At 34.5% G+C, this 17791-nt stretch overlaps 1 protein-coding gene across 1 annotated transcript; it reads left to right on the top strand.

Moving 5' to 3' along the window:
- The first annotated feature begins 1954 nt into the window (after window positions 1-1954).
- Window positions 1955-9358, top strand: LOC133799455 (glycine--tRNA ligase, mitochondrial 1-like). Its single transcript, XM_062237470.1, has 8 exons — window positions 1955-2024; window positions 2105-2194; window positions 2393-2501; window positions 7965-7995; window positions 8330-8404; window positions 8496-8585; window positions 8643-9025; window positions 9129-9358. The coding sequence occupies exons 1-8, from the start codon at window positions 1955-1957 to the stop codon at window positions 9229-9231; spliced, it is 951 nt and encodes a 316-aa protein (XP_062093454.1). The 3' UTR covers window positions 9232-9358.
- Window positions 9359-17791: the final 8433 nt, after the last annotated feature.

The following is a 17791-nucleotide window of genomic DNA, read 5'->3' as shown; positions in this document are numbered from 1 at the left end:
TATTTAATAATTATCAAATTATTATTTTAATTTCCATTTTTTATTTAAAAAAATAACAATAAAGTTTTATACTTGTAAAATTATTATGTTAAGTTCCACTTTATAATTATTTTTATTAATTTCTTTAAAATTAATTAAAAAAATTATTCACACTAAGTTTAAAACTATTTTGTAATCTTTAGTTTTTCTAAATACTAAAATTTCAGCAGCATAATGACTGTAATCTAACTTTTTCCAAAAATTAAAATCTTCATAAATACTATGAAACCAGTCTGAGAACAAACATAAAATTGAATAAAATCATTTAAATTCCTAAATCAATGACACAAAATATATTATAAATAAATAATACAAAATCTTAAAGTTTTTTTTTAATAAATCATCATCATTTCTTTATTAACTATAATCTTAAATAACATTAAAAATCTAACATGGATTTATCTAACCTAGCATACAATTAAAAAAAATTATATCATCTAACCTAACCTAACATTTTATTATAACCTAATATTTAATTTTATTACAATAAAAAATTAGACAACCATCAAACATTTTTATGTCAAATTAATTTTTTTACAATCTTTCTTTTAAAAGAAACACAAATATAATAAAATTAACAAACAAACAGATCTGAAATGAAAAAAAAAAAAAAAGTTAACACTTTCTAAAATAACCAATTACACAATTTCAAAACATAAATGAACATGTTATCAATACATTAATCAATCACAAAAAAAAAAAACAATACCTAAGGGCTCGGGTTGGGGAGTAATTATCCAAGGGCAAGGGCTCGGAAGTTACCCAGATGATCCAATGCAATCTGGAAAAAAACTCATTTCAACCAAATACAACACATATATTAAAAAAAAAAAACTACAATTTTAGAGGCACAATAGAGAGATTAGGGTATAGATTGATGAACCTTACAAAGAAATGGTGAACAATGAGGATGAGACACCCTGGGTTTCGGTGGTCTGAGACAGAGAAACCGTCTCTGAAAGTTCAGAGATTTTGAGAAAATGGAGAAGGACTCAGGTTGGGGGTTATATGGAAGGGTTCTATAGCAATGATAGAGATAAAGAAAGTTGTCGCTAAAAACAAGACGCACCATTTCAGTAAAGGTATTTGGAACCTATAGCGACGACTATAGATATTGAAAATTTGGTAGAAAAAATTTGGCGGTCAACTTTCCTCCATATTTTTTTTATCCCTATAGGGATGACATGTCATCGCTATACGGACTAAAAATTTCGAAAGGGCGCCGATTTTTCCCTCCAATTTTTCGATTTCATACAGCGATGACATGTCATCGCTGTATAAGAGAGACTTTTTTTGGTGGTAATGGTCATTTGCCCACCAAGTTTACTATCCAATTTTCTGTCACCCTACGACAACGATATGTCGTCACTGTAGACTCAAATATTTTGGAGGGACTGGCCAGTTGCCCGCCAAGTCTTCCCTCCAACGTCTGACACCCTACAGGGGAGTATTTTTTTGATTTTGCCCATATTGGTCGACGACAAGTAGACCGTCGTAATAGATGTCATCGCTGTAAAGATCTTTTCTTGTAGTGAATCAAATGCCAAATTTGGAGAAAATCACTACACCAAACACCTCTTTCCATAACACAATAAGATAAGACTATTTAAAAAGTATTATAGTAAGGATGGTTAAAAAGTGGTAAAGTACAAAACCAAATGAAAAAAAGGCGGCACCTTTAGGAACTCCCGCTAAATAATATAGTCTCTCTCAAAAAATTTCACATGTAAAATAAAATAAAATATAGAAGAAAGAAACCCTTTCTCCCACCCAATCCCTATACTTTCCTTTCTCCCTCTCTCTATCGCATTTTTTCTGCTAGGCGCGAACGACGACGGCAAGGGGGTCGGGGTTGGGCTGTTCGGTGGCAGGGGGCTCGGTGTGACACCCCACATCACTATGGCTGCTTTCTGGAATGACGACTGGCCCTACAACCAATTCGCCTTCTGATTCTCTTCATTCAGGCATCATGGCAGTGTACCAGAGTATGAAAGTCTTACGGTGATGGCCTGAGATGAAGAGGGGTATAATGGAATGTGTGGTAAAGTTCTTAACCTGTTAACAGGTTCAGACAGGGTATCAGGGATCAGTGAGGTTATTGCAACCTTTGGGTACTCTGTAATGGAAATAAGAAAGCATCACGATGGGTTTCTTGGTGGGGCTACCCAGGAAAATGGGTCAGCGTGATTGACTTGGGTCATTTTGGACCAGTGTTGTGAATAAGATTCTTTTTGTTTATAAGAATAAGTAACACAGTGGATCAGTGCTCAAATCTCTTTATGAGAGAGATAGTGTGCCTTCTTGAGAATTAAAGGCTTATCTTATTAGATGAAAACTGAATTGTCACTTCCAGGTTACGAAAGGGGTGAAGGGAAGGCAGTGAATATATGGGTGGAATTCAATGTAGTTCATTATTCTCGGACTGATGATAATCAGAGGGAGAATTTTCCAGAGTTGAAAAGGTACCTTATGAGATAAGGTATGGTGGAACATGTTCGTCACCCTTTCATTGGAGTGAGATGGGTGAGATATTATATCTGGGTTATGTGATGGTTCAAGGGACCATTGAGATTATTAGAGGTTGGAGCATGGATGCTCACCTCTCAGACTGAATGGAAAAGTGTTACTGAATTGAAAAGCAGGAACATGGAATTCCAAGTAGGGAGATGTGTCTTCCTAAAGAATCACCATGGAAAGGGGTGATGAGTAAAGGCAAGTTGAGCCTAGATTGGTACTAGCTCGAATCTGAGGTAAGAAAACTGCACCCTGTGTATATGTGACATGCATGGTTATCATTGAAGCATGTTGGTTGATTATTGAGTATGACATGCATGGTTATTATTGATGCATGCTGGATGTTTAAATGTAAATGTTGATAGCATAATGAATGCTTGGCAATCTTGCCCATTTGCATATGACTATTGTTGAGGCATGCTGGATGATTAAGTGTGATGCATGTAATGCATGAGAAACATGTGATTAGGGCATGCCATGAATGATGAATATGAGATTGGCCAGAGCTTGAGTCTCTGAGTTTGTGCATGATCATGATTATGCTAGAAACTGTTTAGTAAGCATGCTGAATGCCCTATTCTTGGATAACTGGCATATGATACATATTGATAGCATTGCTTACTTGTGTATGGTACTGACTAATTAGTCAGATTTTGACAAAAGGTGATAGTATCAACTGTGAAGCTGTGACTTATTAGTCAAGTTCGGCAGTGGTACTGGGCACTAGTCACGATGCACTGACTCTTCAGTCAGAATCGACAAAAGTGTTAGTGTTAACTGTGAAGCTGTGACTCATTAGTCAGGTTTGGCAGTGATACTGGACACAGGTCAGGTAGCGCTGGCTTATTTGTCAGAACGGCCTTAGCGTGAATCACGCAAGCCAACAGAGATTAGATCTAATCGACTACTAGCATTGAATGACTCAAGGAGCATTAATGCCTGACCGACCCTGAGGGTCAATGAATGAAAAAGAAAGCTTGGAGGCTAGTGGCTTACCTAACAGCCACTCTCCCGCTAGAAAAAAGAGCTTGGAGGCTAGTGGCTTACCTAACAGCCACTCTCCCGCTAGAAAAGAGAGCTTGGAGGCTGGTGGCTTACTTAACAGCCACTCTCCCGCTGAATCATGTGATGTTCACCCATTGGTTTGAAAGCTTTATGATCAGTGTGATTATAATGATAATCATTTGATAATGTTTATGAAAAGTGTTATGTTTTCTTGCTGGGCTTCGGCTCACGGGTGCTATGTGGTGCAGGTAAAGGCAAGAGGAAGCTGGACCATCCTTGAGTTGGAGAGCTTAGGTGATGACGTGTACATACGTAACTACTCGACCGCCACGGCCGAGGTTTAAAGTGGAACTAGGGTTGAACCCTGTTTTGCCGCTTAGAACTGCTTGTAGTAAATATTTTCTGTAATAAACTCTTAAATTTATATTTTGGGATCGCAATGTATATATTAAACGTTCTAGTGAAACGTTACATCATAACCAAAGTGTTTAAACCCTAAACCGCTAATCATACTTAGATCACGTTATGGCCAAATGACTCGATTAGCGAGTTTAGAACTGTTTACAAGGCACACCGTAACGGTCCCAGGAGTTGGGGCGTTACACTCGGGGCTAGGCTCGACAGCAACGACTGGTGGCTCGAGGGCTGGGCTCGGCAGTGGGTGGGGGGGTCTCGGGTCTGGGCTCGACGGCGCAGGGGCTGGGCAGGACGTGGAGGCTTGGGGGCTCGTTAGGGCAGGTGCATCAGTGGGGTTCGACCGTGGCAGAGCTCAGCATAGCGGAAGGGCTCAACGAAGGTAGGCACGACAGTATGTATCTCTTCTCATTCTGCTTTTGTTTTTTTTCTTTCTCTCTCTTCTCTGTTTTTGTGTTTGGCTCGGGGTTGAGGATGTGTGGAGGTCTTAATCATGAAGTGGTATTATAGAAGTCTTTAAGGATGGTCTTAGTAAAACCAAGGAGACATATAGGGAGATCTTTGTTCTATATATTTTCTCTAGTTTTCTTTGTTATTCTTTGGATTTAGCCGATACAAATGGTGAATCCTTGTGTTTGTTTCTGGTTGTTTGTATTGCAAATTTAATTGTCTCTCATACTCTCGCTCTACCTATGTTTTGCAATCCTTAAGCTCTCGTCCTCACTCACATTCTCTTGAAAAATCATATTTAATTTCCAACTGAACTCAGTCTCTATGATTATGGCTCTAGTTTGAGCTTTTTTCTTTGCATTTTTCTTACTCAATGTTATTTTGTTGTTCTGGTTTGGTATGTTAATGGGTTCTTTAATAGATGATGGCAAATGTTTATGAGTAGTTGTTTTGCTGCGTTAATTGATGGACATGCAGCCTAGAAAGCTTTATATGAACCTACCCACTTAAAGGGAGGAACTTTCACTTCATTTTCGTGTTTGTTTCTGCATTGTATTGTTCACTGATCTTTTCAATTGACTTCTAGTGATGATTATATCATGTATAATAGTGTTTCTGCCCTGTGATGGAAAAACTCATTGTTGGAAACAAATTCTCCTTGGTTTTTCATAATTGCCCTTTACATCTGTGTATAGCTTAGTAAAATTAATGTATTTGTCTATGTTCTTGTTTTAATGTTTAGGATCGTAGTTTCATTAGCCCAATGATGAAAATAATAGTAGTTTCAAATAGGTCCATGATTTTTCATCATAACCGTTTCCATTTTTAGATGGTAACAAGATGATCTTTTTTTTTCTTTGCATTCTCTCTCTAGATTGGTGAAGATGCAAACTGGTTTTATTGAAAATCATGGTTATGTGCTTGAGTATAAAAAAGGCTCCATTTTAAAACGAGCATGTCTAAAAGAACTGGGGGCTTTATCTCAAATGACTACTATGTTTTGATTTCGTTTCTGTGTTAGTTCTTCATGTTGCAATTTTTTTTTTGCAAGTGTTCTTATTACTTTTTTTATTTCAAAATTTGTATTTTTCTTAATTGCATTATGACTTCATATTTTCAGTCTACTGTTAACTTTGTCGTTTGATATTTTGGCACTTTTTATCTGAAATGTTGTTTAGATGATTAAAATTTAAAATTTCCCTCATCATATATATATATATATTCATTGTTTTTTTTACTGAGTAACGTTGTCATATCTGTGATCTCTTTCCTTTAATAACTTTCTTTTATTGGGTCTTTTGTTAAAAAAAAACTTTTATTAATTATATACGTTTTTTTCCACGGTTCTTTAGTTTGTTTCTAGATTACTTTGTGCCTGATGATGAAAACTTTTATTTTTGTATTGATATGTGCATTGATTTCATTTTGAGCCTCCATCTTTTCTGCTCTCACCATCTTTGGTACTCACCATGATCCATTATTTTATTTTATTTATTTATTTATTACTATTTTCTCATGTTGGCTGTGGTGATGATGATCTATGTTTGCTGTTGGTGGTGGTGAATGCCAAAGGTGATGGTTGAAGTGGTGGTGTTTAAACCTTGAAGATGTGATTGGTTCTTAATGAATTTTCAATGTTCATGAAATTTCTAGCATTAATCTCTGAGGGCATTTATATATTAAAATGGTCTCTTTTTACAGCTACAAAATATATATTTTATTGCCTTATGTAATAATATGAAGATATTGTCATTTTTTTTTGTTAGTTTTCACTTTCTTTGCATACTTATTTGCCCTGTGATGGAAAATCTAATTTTCAAAAGTAGTTTCATGGTTTTGCATTATAAGCCTTGTCTCTCTCTCTCTCTCTATACATACATACATACATATATATATTGCTCTCTCTCTCTCTCTCTCTACTTTTTCACCAGAAAAAGTCTATTTTACAGAATCTATTGTGAGTGCTCTTAAGGCTTATAATGAAAATTCTCATGTACACTGTTAATGACCATATTAGCTTATGAGATCTGAGGGCTTTTGAATATCTAAGTTTGTTATTCTCTGTTTTATAATGCTTTATTTGCTTTATCACCTGTTAATAGATTAGAGGAAGAATTATTTAAAGATTACCTTATTATTAATATGTTTTATAATGCATGTTTTTTAACACTACTTGACAATGCCTTTGATGCTTTTGTATCAAGTAACTTGAACCTGTTTGCAGTGCATTCTTGTTTACATTGGATTTGATTTTGTCGATATCTATTTTGGCCCATCTTTGCTTCTTAGATTATGAACTTTTTTTTTTGGCCTGATGATGAAAGTTTTACACACGAGTCTTCGGTTTGGTTTTATCTTTCTGCTCCCACCACTATCAACATTCATTATAAGCCTCCAAAGGCCATTTGCTGCATATTTTGTGTCAACGTATCGTTACTCTTATTATTATTGTTGTTCTCTAAAGGATAGAATAAATTATCTGTTGGAAGTGCATTTATGGTGGTTTTGGTGAATGTCAATGGCAGTGGTTGTAGTGGTAATGGTTTAACCTTCTGAATGATGTGATTGAATATTTAGCAAGTTTTGCTACAAGGTGGCTTCAACATTGTTGTTTTCTTGAGGAACTTGTTAGATTGAGTACCACATTGTTGTGTAACGTCTACTCTCATTGATACTTTTCTGGGAATGGATTTCATTATTTTCAGTACTTTTTTTTATTCAAACCTTTGTTGTAAATATTGTATTTTGTTTCTCTTTGTAAAATTGTATTATATCTTTCTTCTTTTGATGTGTTCTCTAGAATTTGTATCTTAGATTGGACAGTTTTAGTCTACAATTTATTTCTAATACTTTACAATACTATTAAAATAGATTTAGTTATGATTTCTTGTTAAAATTCTTTTATTTGTAATTTACTTTTCTAAAATGTTCTTACAGTGGCAAAATCTATTTTTATATGCTATAGTAAATTGATTTTTTCTTCCCCAAGTTATCATTCTCTTGCATCCGATAATGGTGAAAAGAAATTTTAGAAATTAAATGAATTGTCTTTAATCTCTTATGCCTCTCTAATTCTCTTATTTATGTTATTTTTCCCTTTCAGTTGAAAATTATGAAATTCATGATTATGCTTTGAGCGAATAAAAAAAGATTGTTTTAAAATGATTTTTAAACGTTTGTGGCATCTCTAAAAGCCCTTTTTTATTTATTAATAGCCGTTTGATATCTCAAATTACTGGTATGTTATTCTCTTCTTTGTCAGTCCTTTATGGTGTAATTTTGTTTATCATTTATATAGCAGTTTTTGTATTTTTTTAATCTTAATGTACTTGCTAAGGTTGATGTCGATTGATATTTTTTCTCCTAATGAGCAGTATTTAATTTTTCTCTTTTTTTTTCTTATTAAATTTATTCTTTAACAGTTTATAATGAGTCTACAAATTATTGGTGGTTATTTATCAATCTTTGGTTTTGCTCGATTATGCAGGTTGCGGGTTTAGATGTTGTTTGTGTTATATGTTTCACCTCTAATGCTTTTGCAGGCAGCAAGAGCAGCTGATTATAGTATTGGGAGTAAGTTGCTGATACCTAAACCCCTCCTCTCACTTTTTGGAAACTTGACAGAACGAACAGGGTAGAGTGATTTGTTTTGGTATTATTGTATTGTTTTGCAGAGTTTAGGTTTATGAAATTTTCAAGTCTGCTGCATTTTATACACATTTTCTTGACTCATCAATGGTTCTCGTCTCTTTATGATAGTGAATTGGCAGAAGTTCCTAGCGTTCTTCCTCTTTAAATGAGGTACACATTTGGATTTTTATCCTGATAGATTTTGTTGTTACAAACCTTAAGATTGACTGCTTTATATTAACTTCATTGTTATATTAACTGGTTTGTTTACATGCAGGAGTCTTCCATTTTAAATGAGCACATGGTTGTGCTATTGCCTGGAGATGTTTATGCTATTTCTGCTGGTTATAAGGTATTTGGTGATCTATCCTAGTACTAGCAGGCTATAAATTTATACATCCAGTTATCACTACAAAACTAAAAATAGATAATTGTTGTTGTAGATGGAAGAACTTGAACAGGACTCGATGCACGGACTTTTTGAATGCTCCATTGATGTACTTGCGAATATTGATCAGGTTTCCTCTGTTAAGGTACTGGGGTTTTGTATAAAAGTAATGCATGATAAGAACCATGATAAGGTACTGTAGCATTTTGTTCTTGAGGAGAACATGTTGGAGGTTGACTATCCCTGTGTCACCCCAGAGGTTGTTCTCAAAGCATCTGGTCATGTTGATAAATTTACTGACCTTATGGTTAAAGATGAGAAAGCTGGGACTTGCTATCGTGCCGATCACTTGGTCAAGGAATTCTGCAGTGAAAAGCTTCAAAAAGACCTTTCCATAACTGCCAAGGAGGCTGCAGAACTGAAGCGCATACTTGCTGTTTTGGATGATCTTTCAGCTGAAGAGCTGGGTGCCAAACTTAAGGAGTATGGCATTATAGCTCCAGACACTAAGAATCCAATTTCTGATCCATATCCATTCAATCTTATGTTCCAAACATCAATAGGCCCATCTGGCTTGAGCCCTGGGTGAGCACATTACATTTTGGTACTAATTATTCTTAGTGATTCTTTTTTATTAAGACTCCTGTTTGGTCAGTAATGATATGTAATTAAATCTCCTCTGCTGTAGGTTCATGTGGCCAGAAACTGCACAGGGCATATTTGTTAACTTCAAAGACTTGTACTATTACAATGGGAACAAGCTTCCTTTTGTTGCTGCTCAAATTGGCTAGGCTTTCAGAAATGAGGTTCTTAATTTTCTTATCTTTGGACTTTAGCACTTATGTTTGCATAGGATGCTCATATTATTTCTAATTGGTAACGGGTCTTTGTAACTAGTATTTTGGTCCTCTCCTTTCTTATAAGAATAGAAAGTAGCCCTGTAATGTAGTTGTTGCATTCCTTAGTGCTATGCTTCTTTTGTGCCCAAAACTGTGTCCCATTGATCTGTGACAGTGTTACAAGGTCCATTTTGTTTTTTAAATAAAACCTTAAACAATATCTCATTCCAAGAATACTGTATATATCTGCAGATTTCTCCTCGACAAGGGCTTTTGAGAGTTCGTGAATTTACACTTGCTGAGATTGAACACTTTGTGGATCCCGAAGACAAATCTCACCCAAACTTTGCAAAAGTTGCAAAATTGGAGTTTCTAATGTTCCCAAGGGAAGAACAAATGTCTGGCGAGTCTGCGAAGAAAATTTGTCTGGGTGATGCAGTTGCCAGGGTTTGTTTACATAACTTTTATTCAATATCTTCTTTTCTCTGCTCCTTTGTCTCTAAGCATGTGATGATGATTATAGTGCTATATAGTTTCTTCTTCTTCATGTTTTCTACAGTATATATCTTTTACCAAACTGTACAATAACGCTTTTGAAGTAATGAAAATGTGTTTTTATTTTTTTACTTTTTTACTTTTGGACATAAATATCACTCTGTTTGTTTGATTTTCTTTTCTGCTTACATAGCCAGTTAGGTGGATAAGTTAATATTTATCTATTACATATTTGGTTTCGAAAAGTAGTGGATACAATAAGTTACTAAAGAGTAACTGAAATAATAAGTTACCTGGCAGAAGAATAAATTCAGATTTTTTAAAAATGTATTCTCTAAATTGGAGCCTCTTTAGAGAAATTTTGTTTGACCAACAGCATGCATTAAACTTTTCCAGCTGTTTTGACTGTTAGTTTCAGTATTTTGATTTTTTTGTACAATTTTTTAGGACTTGGCATTTGGTTTATCACTTTCAGCACTACTTGGGGATAATATCTACAACTTTGGCAAGCTGCTAGCACATCCTATTGTAAGAAATATCTCTGCCCTACTCTGTGTGTGTGTGTATTTTTTCCCTTCTTTCTACTCAACTTGGCTTAGTTGCTCTACTCTTTTTTTTCCCATTTTACAATTGGAAATATTTCATGTTGAATGTGCTTGTGATGTGTAACAATTTTCCATTTTGGTGATTTAAAGTTCGTTCTTCTCTGGATTCTTGTAGTGCCTTGACATACTTACCCTCTTATTGAAAAAAATCCTTTACATCACTGGTAGTGGTTTACAAGGGATGGCATGTATAGGGATGATATTCTAAATCCATTAGCCATGTATCTTTCTTACTTCTCATTATTTGTTCTTGTTATTTATTGATTTGTTTTTGTGGTCTTATTTTTTTAGTCTTATTCTTGTGGTACATGTAGCTCATCTAAACTTTAGTTAACAAGAAAGAGTAAAAACATGATAAAACTGAAGCAATTGTATTATTAAGACATAAATAATATATACAAGTCATGTTTATCAATAGTTATCGAAATAAGAAAATGTGGAAATATTGAGTTTGAAGACACTTAAAAATCAATCCCAGGAAAAAAAAAACAAGCAATCTTACTTCACTTAGAACCCCCATAAAATACAATGAGAAAACCCTTCCAAAGCCTCTCTATACATTCTTGTAATAATATTGGTGTTTTTTTTTTAAAAAACTCATGTTGAAAATATTTGAAAAAAATAAGCAATAGTTGACATTAAATCAGATTTTATTTAATTAAATAAGAAAAGGGAGATAAAAATACATATGTCTGTATATGTGTATATGCACACATATGCACACATATTCTACTCAGGAAACACTATGTTCTGTCTTGCTAATGACATATATGTCTCAGAATTTTTTTCTGCTCATATTTACAACTTTTGCTTAATATATTCTACATATATTTATATGTGTATATAATCTTTTGGGTTAATAGCTGGAACTAGAAATTAATAAAAACTAGCTTGGTTAAATACTAAAATACTTCAGCTATTAGTTTTAAATACTAAAACCGAAAGTTTCAACATATTTTCACTCCAAGAATTATGGTAGGAGAAGTATCACAATTTTCATCTCTGTCTCCTTTGATAGCTTGTTTTGTTCCCTGAATAAAATGGGTACTGGTTGACCTCATTTTGTCTTGTTTCTATGGGAAACAAAGTTAATTTAACAGATGGTCTTGAAGGGCTGGCTGGGCAGATTGTTGCCTTGGCATTTGTTGGAATGTCAATTGCAGTGCTTCCAATATGTCCTGGTTAGTATGAATCTTCTTGAAATTAGAATATGATGTTTGAATATTAAGAATTAACAATTGGATAATTTTCTACTTTACTTGTTTCTTGGTTTGAGCATATAGTTAGTATTTTTTATTTTGTATAGATGTGATCTCAATCATTAGGCCAGAAGTAAATGAGGGTTTGAATAAGTATCCATATGTTAAAAAGCTATGTTCAAGAACAATTGCTAACACTTGGTATATGTTTGTCTCAGTATCTTATGCTCTGTTATGAGTTTTCTGGTTTTGTTGATAAATGTCTTTCTTCAATTTTTTCTAGTTGACTGTTTATACTCTGGCTTGGAGCTTTTAGAGTTTCATTTGGGGTCTGAGACTGTAATACCTGTACAGTACAAAGTCACCATTAGTAAGTATAGCACATACTTTAATCTTAGCACTAGACCTTATATATATATATATATAATTTAGTTAAATTAATTAGTTTAGTTAAGCTATTGAGAGTAATTTTGCGCTTAGTACTAGACCTTATATGCCTAAATTAGTATAGCACATAACGTTATGCATACAAGAAACAGATGGCAGAAAATGAAATAGATTTTCTTTTGCTTCTGGCTTGCAACTAAAGTTGAATGATTAAGCATAAAGTATGATTGAGTTCTTCTATATCATATATAGACCTTTTCTTCAAAAATCATAAACTTGACACTAAAGCCAAGAGTTTAGAACACAAACAAGAAATAGAAATTTAAGACATACCAGAAACTGTCTCCTCAAAACATCGATTCTTGTCATGTTTGATTTTTTATTTTATTGTTTTTCTTTATGATTTTGTTGTATAAGAAGTCAAAGTGTGATTCAGTTTTTATTCTTTAATTTTTTTGGGGATATATTGACAAAATTTAGAGTTCTGGAATCAATTCTTCCTCACATACTTTTTGATCATTGAGAATGATATATTTGTTATCTTGATACATTTCACAAGCCTTGTTTTAAGTTGCATGTTTTGTTGCTTCAGTCGTTGTTTTGCATGGTAGTACATCTTGCTATACCTTGCTGTTTCGTCAAGTTTTGGAGTTATTACAAATTTAATTTAAACATTATATGCTTACAGGTGGAAACTAGCTTAAGTCTTATGTTCTTAATAATAAAAGGAGTTTTTTTTTACAATGTGCAGGTATATTGAGATGATTTCTTTGGAGCAATTCTTGACAACATTTGTAGTTGAGGCCTTTAGAATGGAAGAATGTATTTCACTAATTTTTGTATACATTTCTTGTTTTGTATTGAGTGATAAAGGAATCTGAATTGGGCATAAATTATGTTGTAATATGATTTCTTAAGCCTAGACTAGTAGACTAAATATTGTAATTACATTTGAGTAATTAATAAAAATCTATTTATGTTATCTTATTTGGCTTCAACTTTCATATTTGTTTTCCTAGTTTTGTGTAAGTAAAAAAAGATTATGTTTCTCTAAGCTAATATAACACATGTGTTATACTAAAGTGTAGTATAACACAAAAAATGTGTTATACTAAAGTATAGTATAACACAAAAAAAGTGTTATGCTAAAGTGTAGTATAACACACAAAAAGTGTTATACTAAAGTGTAGTATAACACAAAAAAAGTGTTATATAATCCACTATAAATAATATAATTAAACACTTATCTATATATTAAAATAACACAGAAATTGTATTATCGTTGACAGTACAATAACACATCTGTATAACATTGATAAAGTGTTATGTAAAGTACCCTGACCTACGATAACATAGTCGGTCTTAACACATCAGAAAGTGTTATCGTATGTTTTGATAACACATTTTCGGTGTTATTAAAAGCATTTTTTCTTGTAGTGAATCCCCTCCTCAACTTTTGTTATCACGAGTGCCAACCCATTTTCTTAACTGCATTGTCGCTAGCCTATTCGTCCTCATTATGTTGTCACTAGCTTGTTGTCATAGCTGCATCTTCGCCAACCACCATCCTCAATCTCACTGTTAGAGTTTTATTGTCACTAATATCATGGTATCAAATGTTGAGATTGGTTAAATATAATTATTAAGTAGTCTTACACAAGGTGGTGTAAAGCACTTAAAAATTTTCACTTATATTGAAGTGAAAATTTGAGCTTTTATTGTAGACATTAATAAATGAATTTTATGAGTCCAAAGTGATACAATGAAGTATTTATGCTCACCCTAAAAGTTTGGAATCATTTGGAGGTAGTTAAGGGTGCAATTTTGCGCACCCTAGGATGTAAGGAGGCAACATGTCACAACCTAAGTAGCGACATGTCGCTACAAAACTTAAAATCGAAAACCAAGACAAAAGACAAGTGACACATCGCCCGGGGCTTTATGGGAAAGTCTGATTTTGGCTCCAAAATGGTGTGTTTAAAAGATCTGATCTTATTGGTTAGACTTAATGATGGCTCCTATACTATAAACGAGTCATTCACAATTGAAAAGCCTTGATCACACTTTTCAACACTCTCTAACCTTTCTCTCTCTCCCTCTCTCTCTCTCTTTAGCTCTTAAAGATCTTAAGTTTTCTCCAAGAAATTCATCTAGAATGTGCTTGTCTTGAGAATTTCACAGACATGTTCAATGCTAATTTCCTTTCCTCTTTGAAAAATTCTCAAGCATCAATGGTGGGCCCGGAAATATAGAATTCGAACAACGATACTTCTCATGTATGAGCCTTAGGGTGTTTTCTCCCCCAACATCGAAGTTACAAAGTGGTGTTCTTCTTCACGTCATAGATTGGATTTTGTTTTATAGTTTGCACTTGCTTTCCTCTTGAATTTTTTGGATCTCTACATTGTAAGTTTAATATTGAATCTATCTAGATAGGTGGTGTAAGTTCACTCTCCATAACAATCAAATTCTCTATATCCTCTTGTTTCTTGTTTACTACAACACCATGGATGAATCTCTTTATCAATTTCAGTTTTGAAATTTATGACTCAAGATTTTGTTAGATATGATGGATTTGATGGAACTAATTTCGTGCGTTGGGAAGAAATTTTTTTGTTTCTTCACACTACTCTCAAGGTGTATTATGTTTTGGAGAAGGATTTGAAAGCCCTTGATCAACCAAAGGATGACACTCAATATTTATAAATCAAAGGAAGAAACGTGAATAAGATGAGCTCATATGTCGGGGTCACATCCTAATTTCCTTCTCAAATCATCTTTACAACCTCTACAATAATACCAAGGCCACCAAAGAGATACGAGAGGCCTTGTAAAATTAATAAAATCCCAAGAAGAAGGTATAAAGAAATTCCTTATCACTCAATACATAGAATTTAAGATAAATCCCTACTAACCCAAATCCATGAGTTGCAAATCATTGTGAATAAACTATCCTCATTTAAGATTGTGTTTTCTGAGCAATTTGTTTTTGGTGTTATAATAGCCAAGTTACCTCCACCTTGGAGAGGCTATAGGAAGAAAATTATTCATAAGAATGAGGAGATCTCCTTAGAAGAGTTTCTCAGAATCTAAGAATTGAAGAGGAGTCATGTTCTAGGAATAAATATGTGGATGAGTCTATTGGTGGGACCTCCAAAGTAAATTTAGTAGCCAAATCTCCTAGAAACAAAGGCAAAGGGCATAAGAAGACCCATGGAAAACATGACAAACCCATAGGTCCTAGAAAGAAAGAATGGAAATTCAAGAGCTCTAAAAGGCCTTGCTTTGTGTGTGGCAAGAGTGACCATTTCGCAAGGGATTGTAGGTTCAAAAGGAGTCACAACAATGAGCCAAAAAAATGAGTTCAACTAAAGAAGACTTAGTGGCTACACAAAGTGAGGTCAATGCCAACAAAGCAGGACATAAAATCTACATGTGAGACGAGAAAGATAAATTCAATCATTTTTTATTTTATCAAATCAGGCATGCTATTCGCGTCCTGCCACTACTACAAAAACACCTTTTTAGGACACATTTTTAGGACACTCACATAAATGCGAGTCCTAAAAAAGTCTCTTGGACCTTTTTAGGACTCGCGGAGCGAATCCTAAATACTATGTGTGTTCTAAAAGTTTGAGTTTTTTTTTTAAACAAACACCTCCTGGACTTTTTAGGACTCGCATTGCGAGTCCTAAAAACTTATGTGTATCATGAAATTTTGAATTTTAAAAAACTGGGGTTTTTTAGGACTCGCAAACTATGTATGTCTTAAAAGTTTGAGTTTTTTTTAAACAAAACACCTCCTGGACATTTTAGGACTCACGAAGAATGTTTTTAGGACTTGCATTGCGAGTCCTAAAAACTTATGTGTATCATAAAATTTTGAATTTTAAAATATTTCGAATTCCCTCCAATTTTTTTAACAAAAGTTTTATTGTTATATATTATAAAAAGCAAAAAAATCACATAGCCCATTTTCACTCTCTCTCTCCCCAAAGTTCCTTCTCTCTCTCCCTCTCTCCCGAACTGCCAATGCCGAACGCCGCCGTCCCCTCTCCGGCCACCGCCATGCGCCGGACCAGTGGAAGCGCCGCCCCCCGAAACCCCCGACCCTCGGAGATGACGACCTCACGCGCGGCCTAAGGCCCTCAACGGAGTACTTGAAGTTCGGCCGTTCATGGGTTTCTCCCAAACTTTCCGAGCATATTCCGGCCACCTCGAGCCACCACGAGCTAAACCACCACCACCACCATACTCCTTGCTTCTTGGGCTTTAAAACCCAATAGTTTGTTTTCCAAACCACCACCTTTTAATGGTGGCGCCGCCACCGTCGCCGGAGCCCCGCCGCCGGATTCAAAACCCACCAATCAATTTTTTAAAAATAAAAAATAAAACTTTTCAGGACTCGCAATGCTAGTCCTAAAAGACATTCTTTTAGGACTCGTATTGTTTTTAGGACTCGCAATGCGAGTCCTAAAAGACCCCAATTTTTTAAGGCTCTCAAATAGAGGACTCGCAATGCGAGTCCTAAAAAGCCTTTTTTGTAATAGTGTGCACTAGGGGACGAGACACGTATTTCCCATCCTCCATTGCGAGACGTGAAAAATGCTCATCAGGTACAAGGCATTTCACGTCTCCCATTCAGGGACGTAAGATTATATTGAGTACACATTCTTGTTGACTCAAAATTTTCAATGTTTGACCAAAATTCTACATTGTGTGACTTAGAGTCTAGTTGACCTTATTTTGATGATATAGAAAATAAATATTTGATTTACTTGTTACTAATCATTTCTTGATGTTGTAGCAATTAAATCAAAGTAACATACCAAAGAGATGGAATCAAGAAGCTCAAGAACTCCACGATCAAGAACCGATCAAGATCAATCAAGCAAGAAGACCATGGATATCAAGTGGATTCCAAGAAGATCAAAGAAGAATCAAAGCAAGCATCAAATCAAGACTTAAAGACTCAAAAGACTCAATACAAAGGGTAATAGGGTAGAATTTATTTAGTATTATTAAAGTGATTTGCATGCATACTTTTATATTCTAGATACAATGGCTCACTAACTTGTTGTACAAATTATTTTTCAAAAAGATAGAAACATGCATACCATAATTAATTTGCATCGTAAGAGAGCTTCTTTGATTAAATGGTCTATATTTTTACACTAATACTTTGCAGCATATAATAGTTAGGAATTGATGCTACCAATAAGGTTTCATTATTATTTGATCCATTTAAAGTAGTTTCATCGACGAATCAGCCATAATCAAATGCAACAAAATAAACTTTTATTCAAAATTTAAAAAGAGAGATGTAATACTAATTAATAAAATCCACTAAAACCCTACATCAACTCTACGTATATATCATATATGTATTATATATATATATGTATATGTATATGTAATACTAGATATTTGAAAAGGGAAATTTCACTTTTTATCTCTAATAATACCTAATATTACCAAAAAATCCCAACATTAATAATATTTTCAAATTAATGCTAAGCTTTTCCCTCCTACCGAAAATACCCTTCCCATTCAATCTCAGCCTTCTCTCTCTCAGTCTCGGTTTCTCTCTCTTTCAGTCTCACAAAAATCCCCCAAAAACCATCGAACCCCCACCTCCGTCGAGCCGTCGAGCCGCCATCTCCGTCGAGCCGTCGAGCCCGCATCTCCGTCGAGCTCCCACCTTCTCCGTCGAGCCCCCACCTTCTCCCATTTCTCCGGCGATCTCGAGCCCACTGCAAACTCCCATTTTTCTGTCAAACCCGAGACCCACGGAGCATATTTCCTTCAAAGTTTAAAAAACTAAGG

The sequence above is a fragment of the Humulus lupulus genome, chromosome 9 (genome assembly GCF_963169125.1).
Source record: "Humulus lupulus chromosome 9, drHumLupu1.1, whole genome shotgun sequence".
NCBI classification, from domain to species: Eukaryota; Viridiplantae; Streptophyta; class Magnoliopsida; order Rosales; family Cannabaceae; genus Humulus; species Humulus lupulus.
Note: the sequence above shows the minus strand (reverse complement) of the source record. Positions and strands in the feature narration are given on the sequence as shown.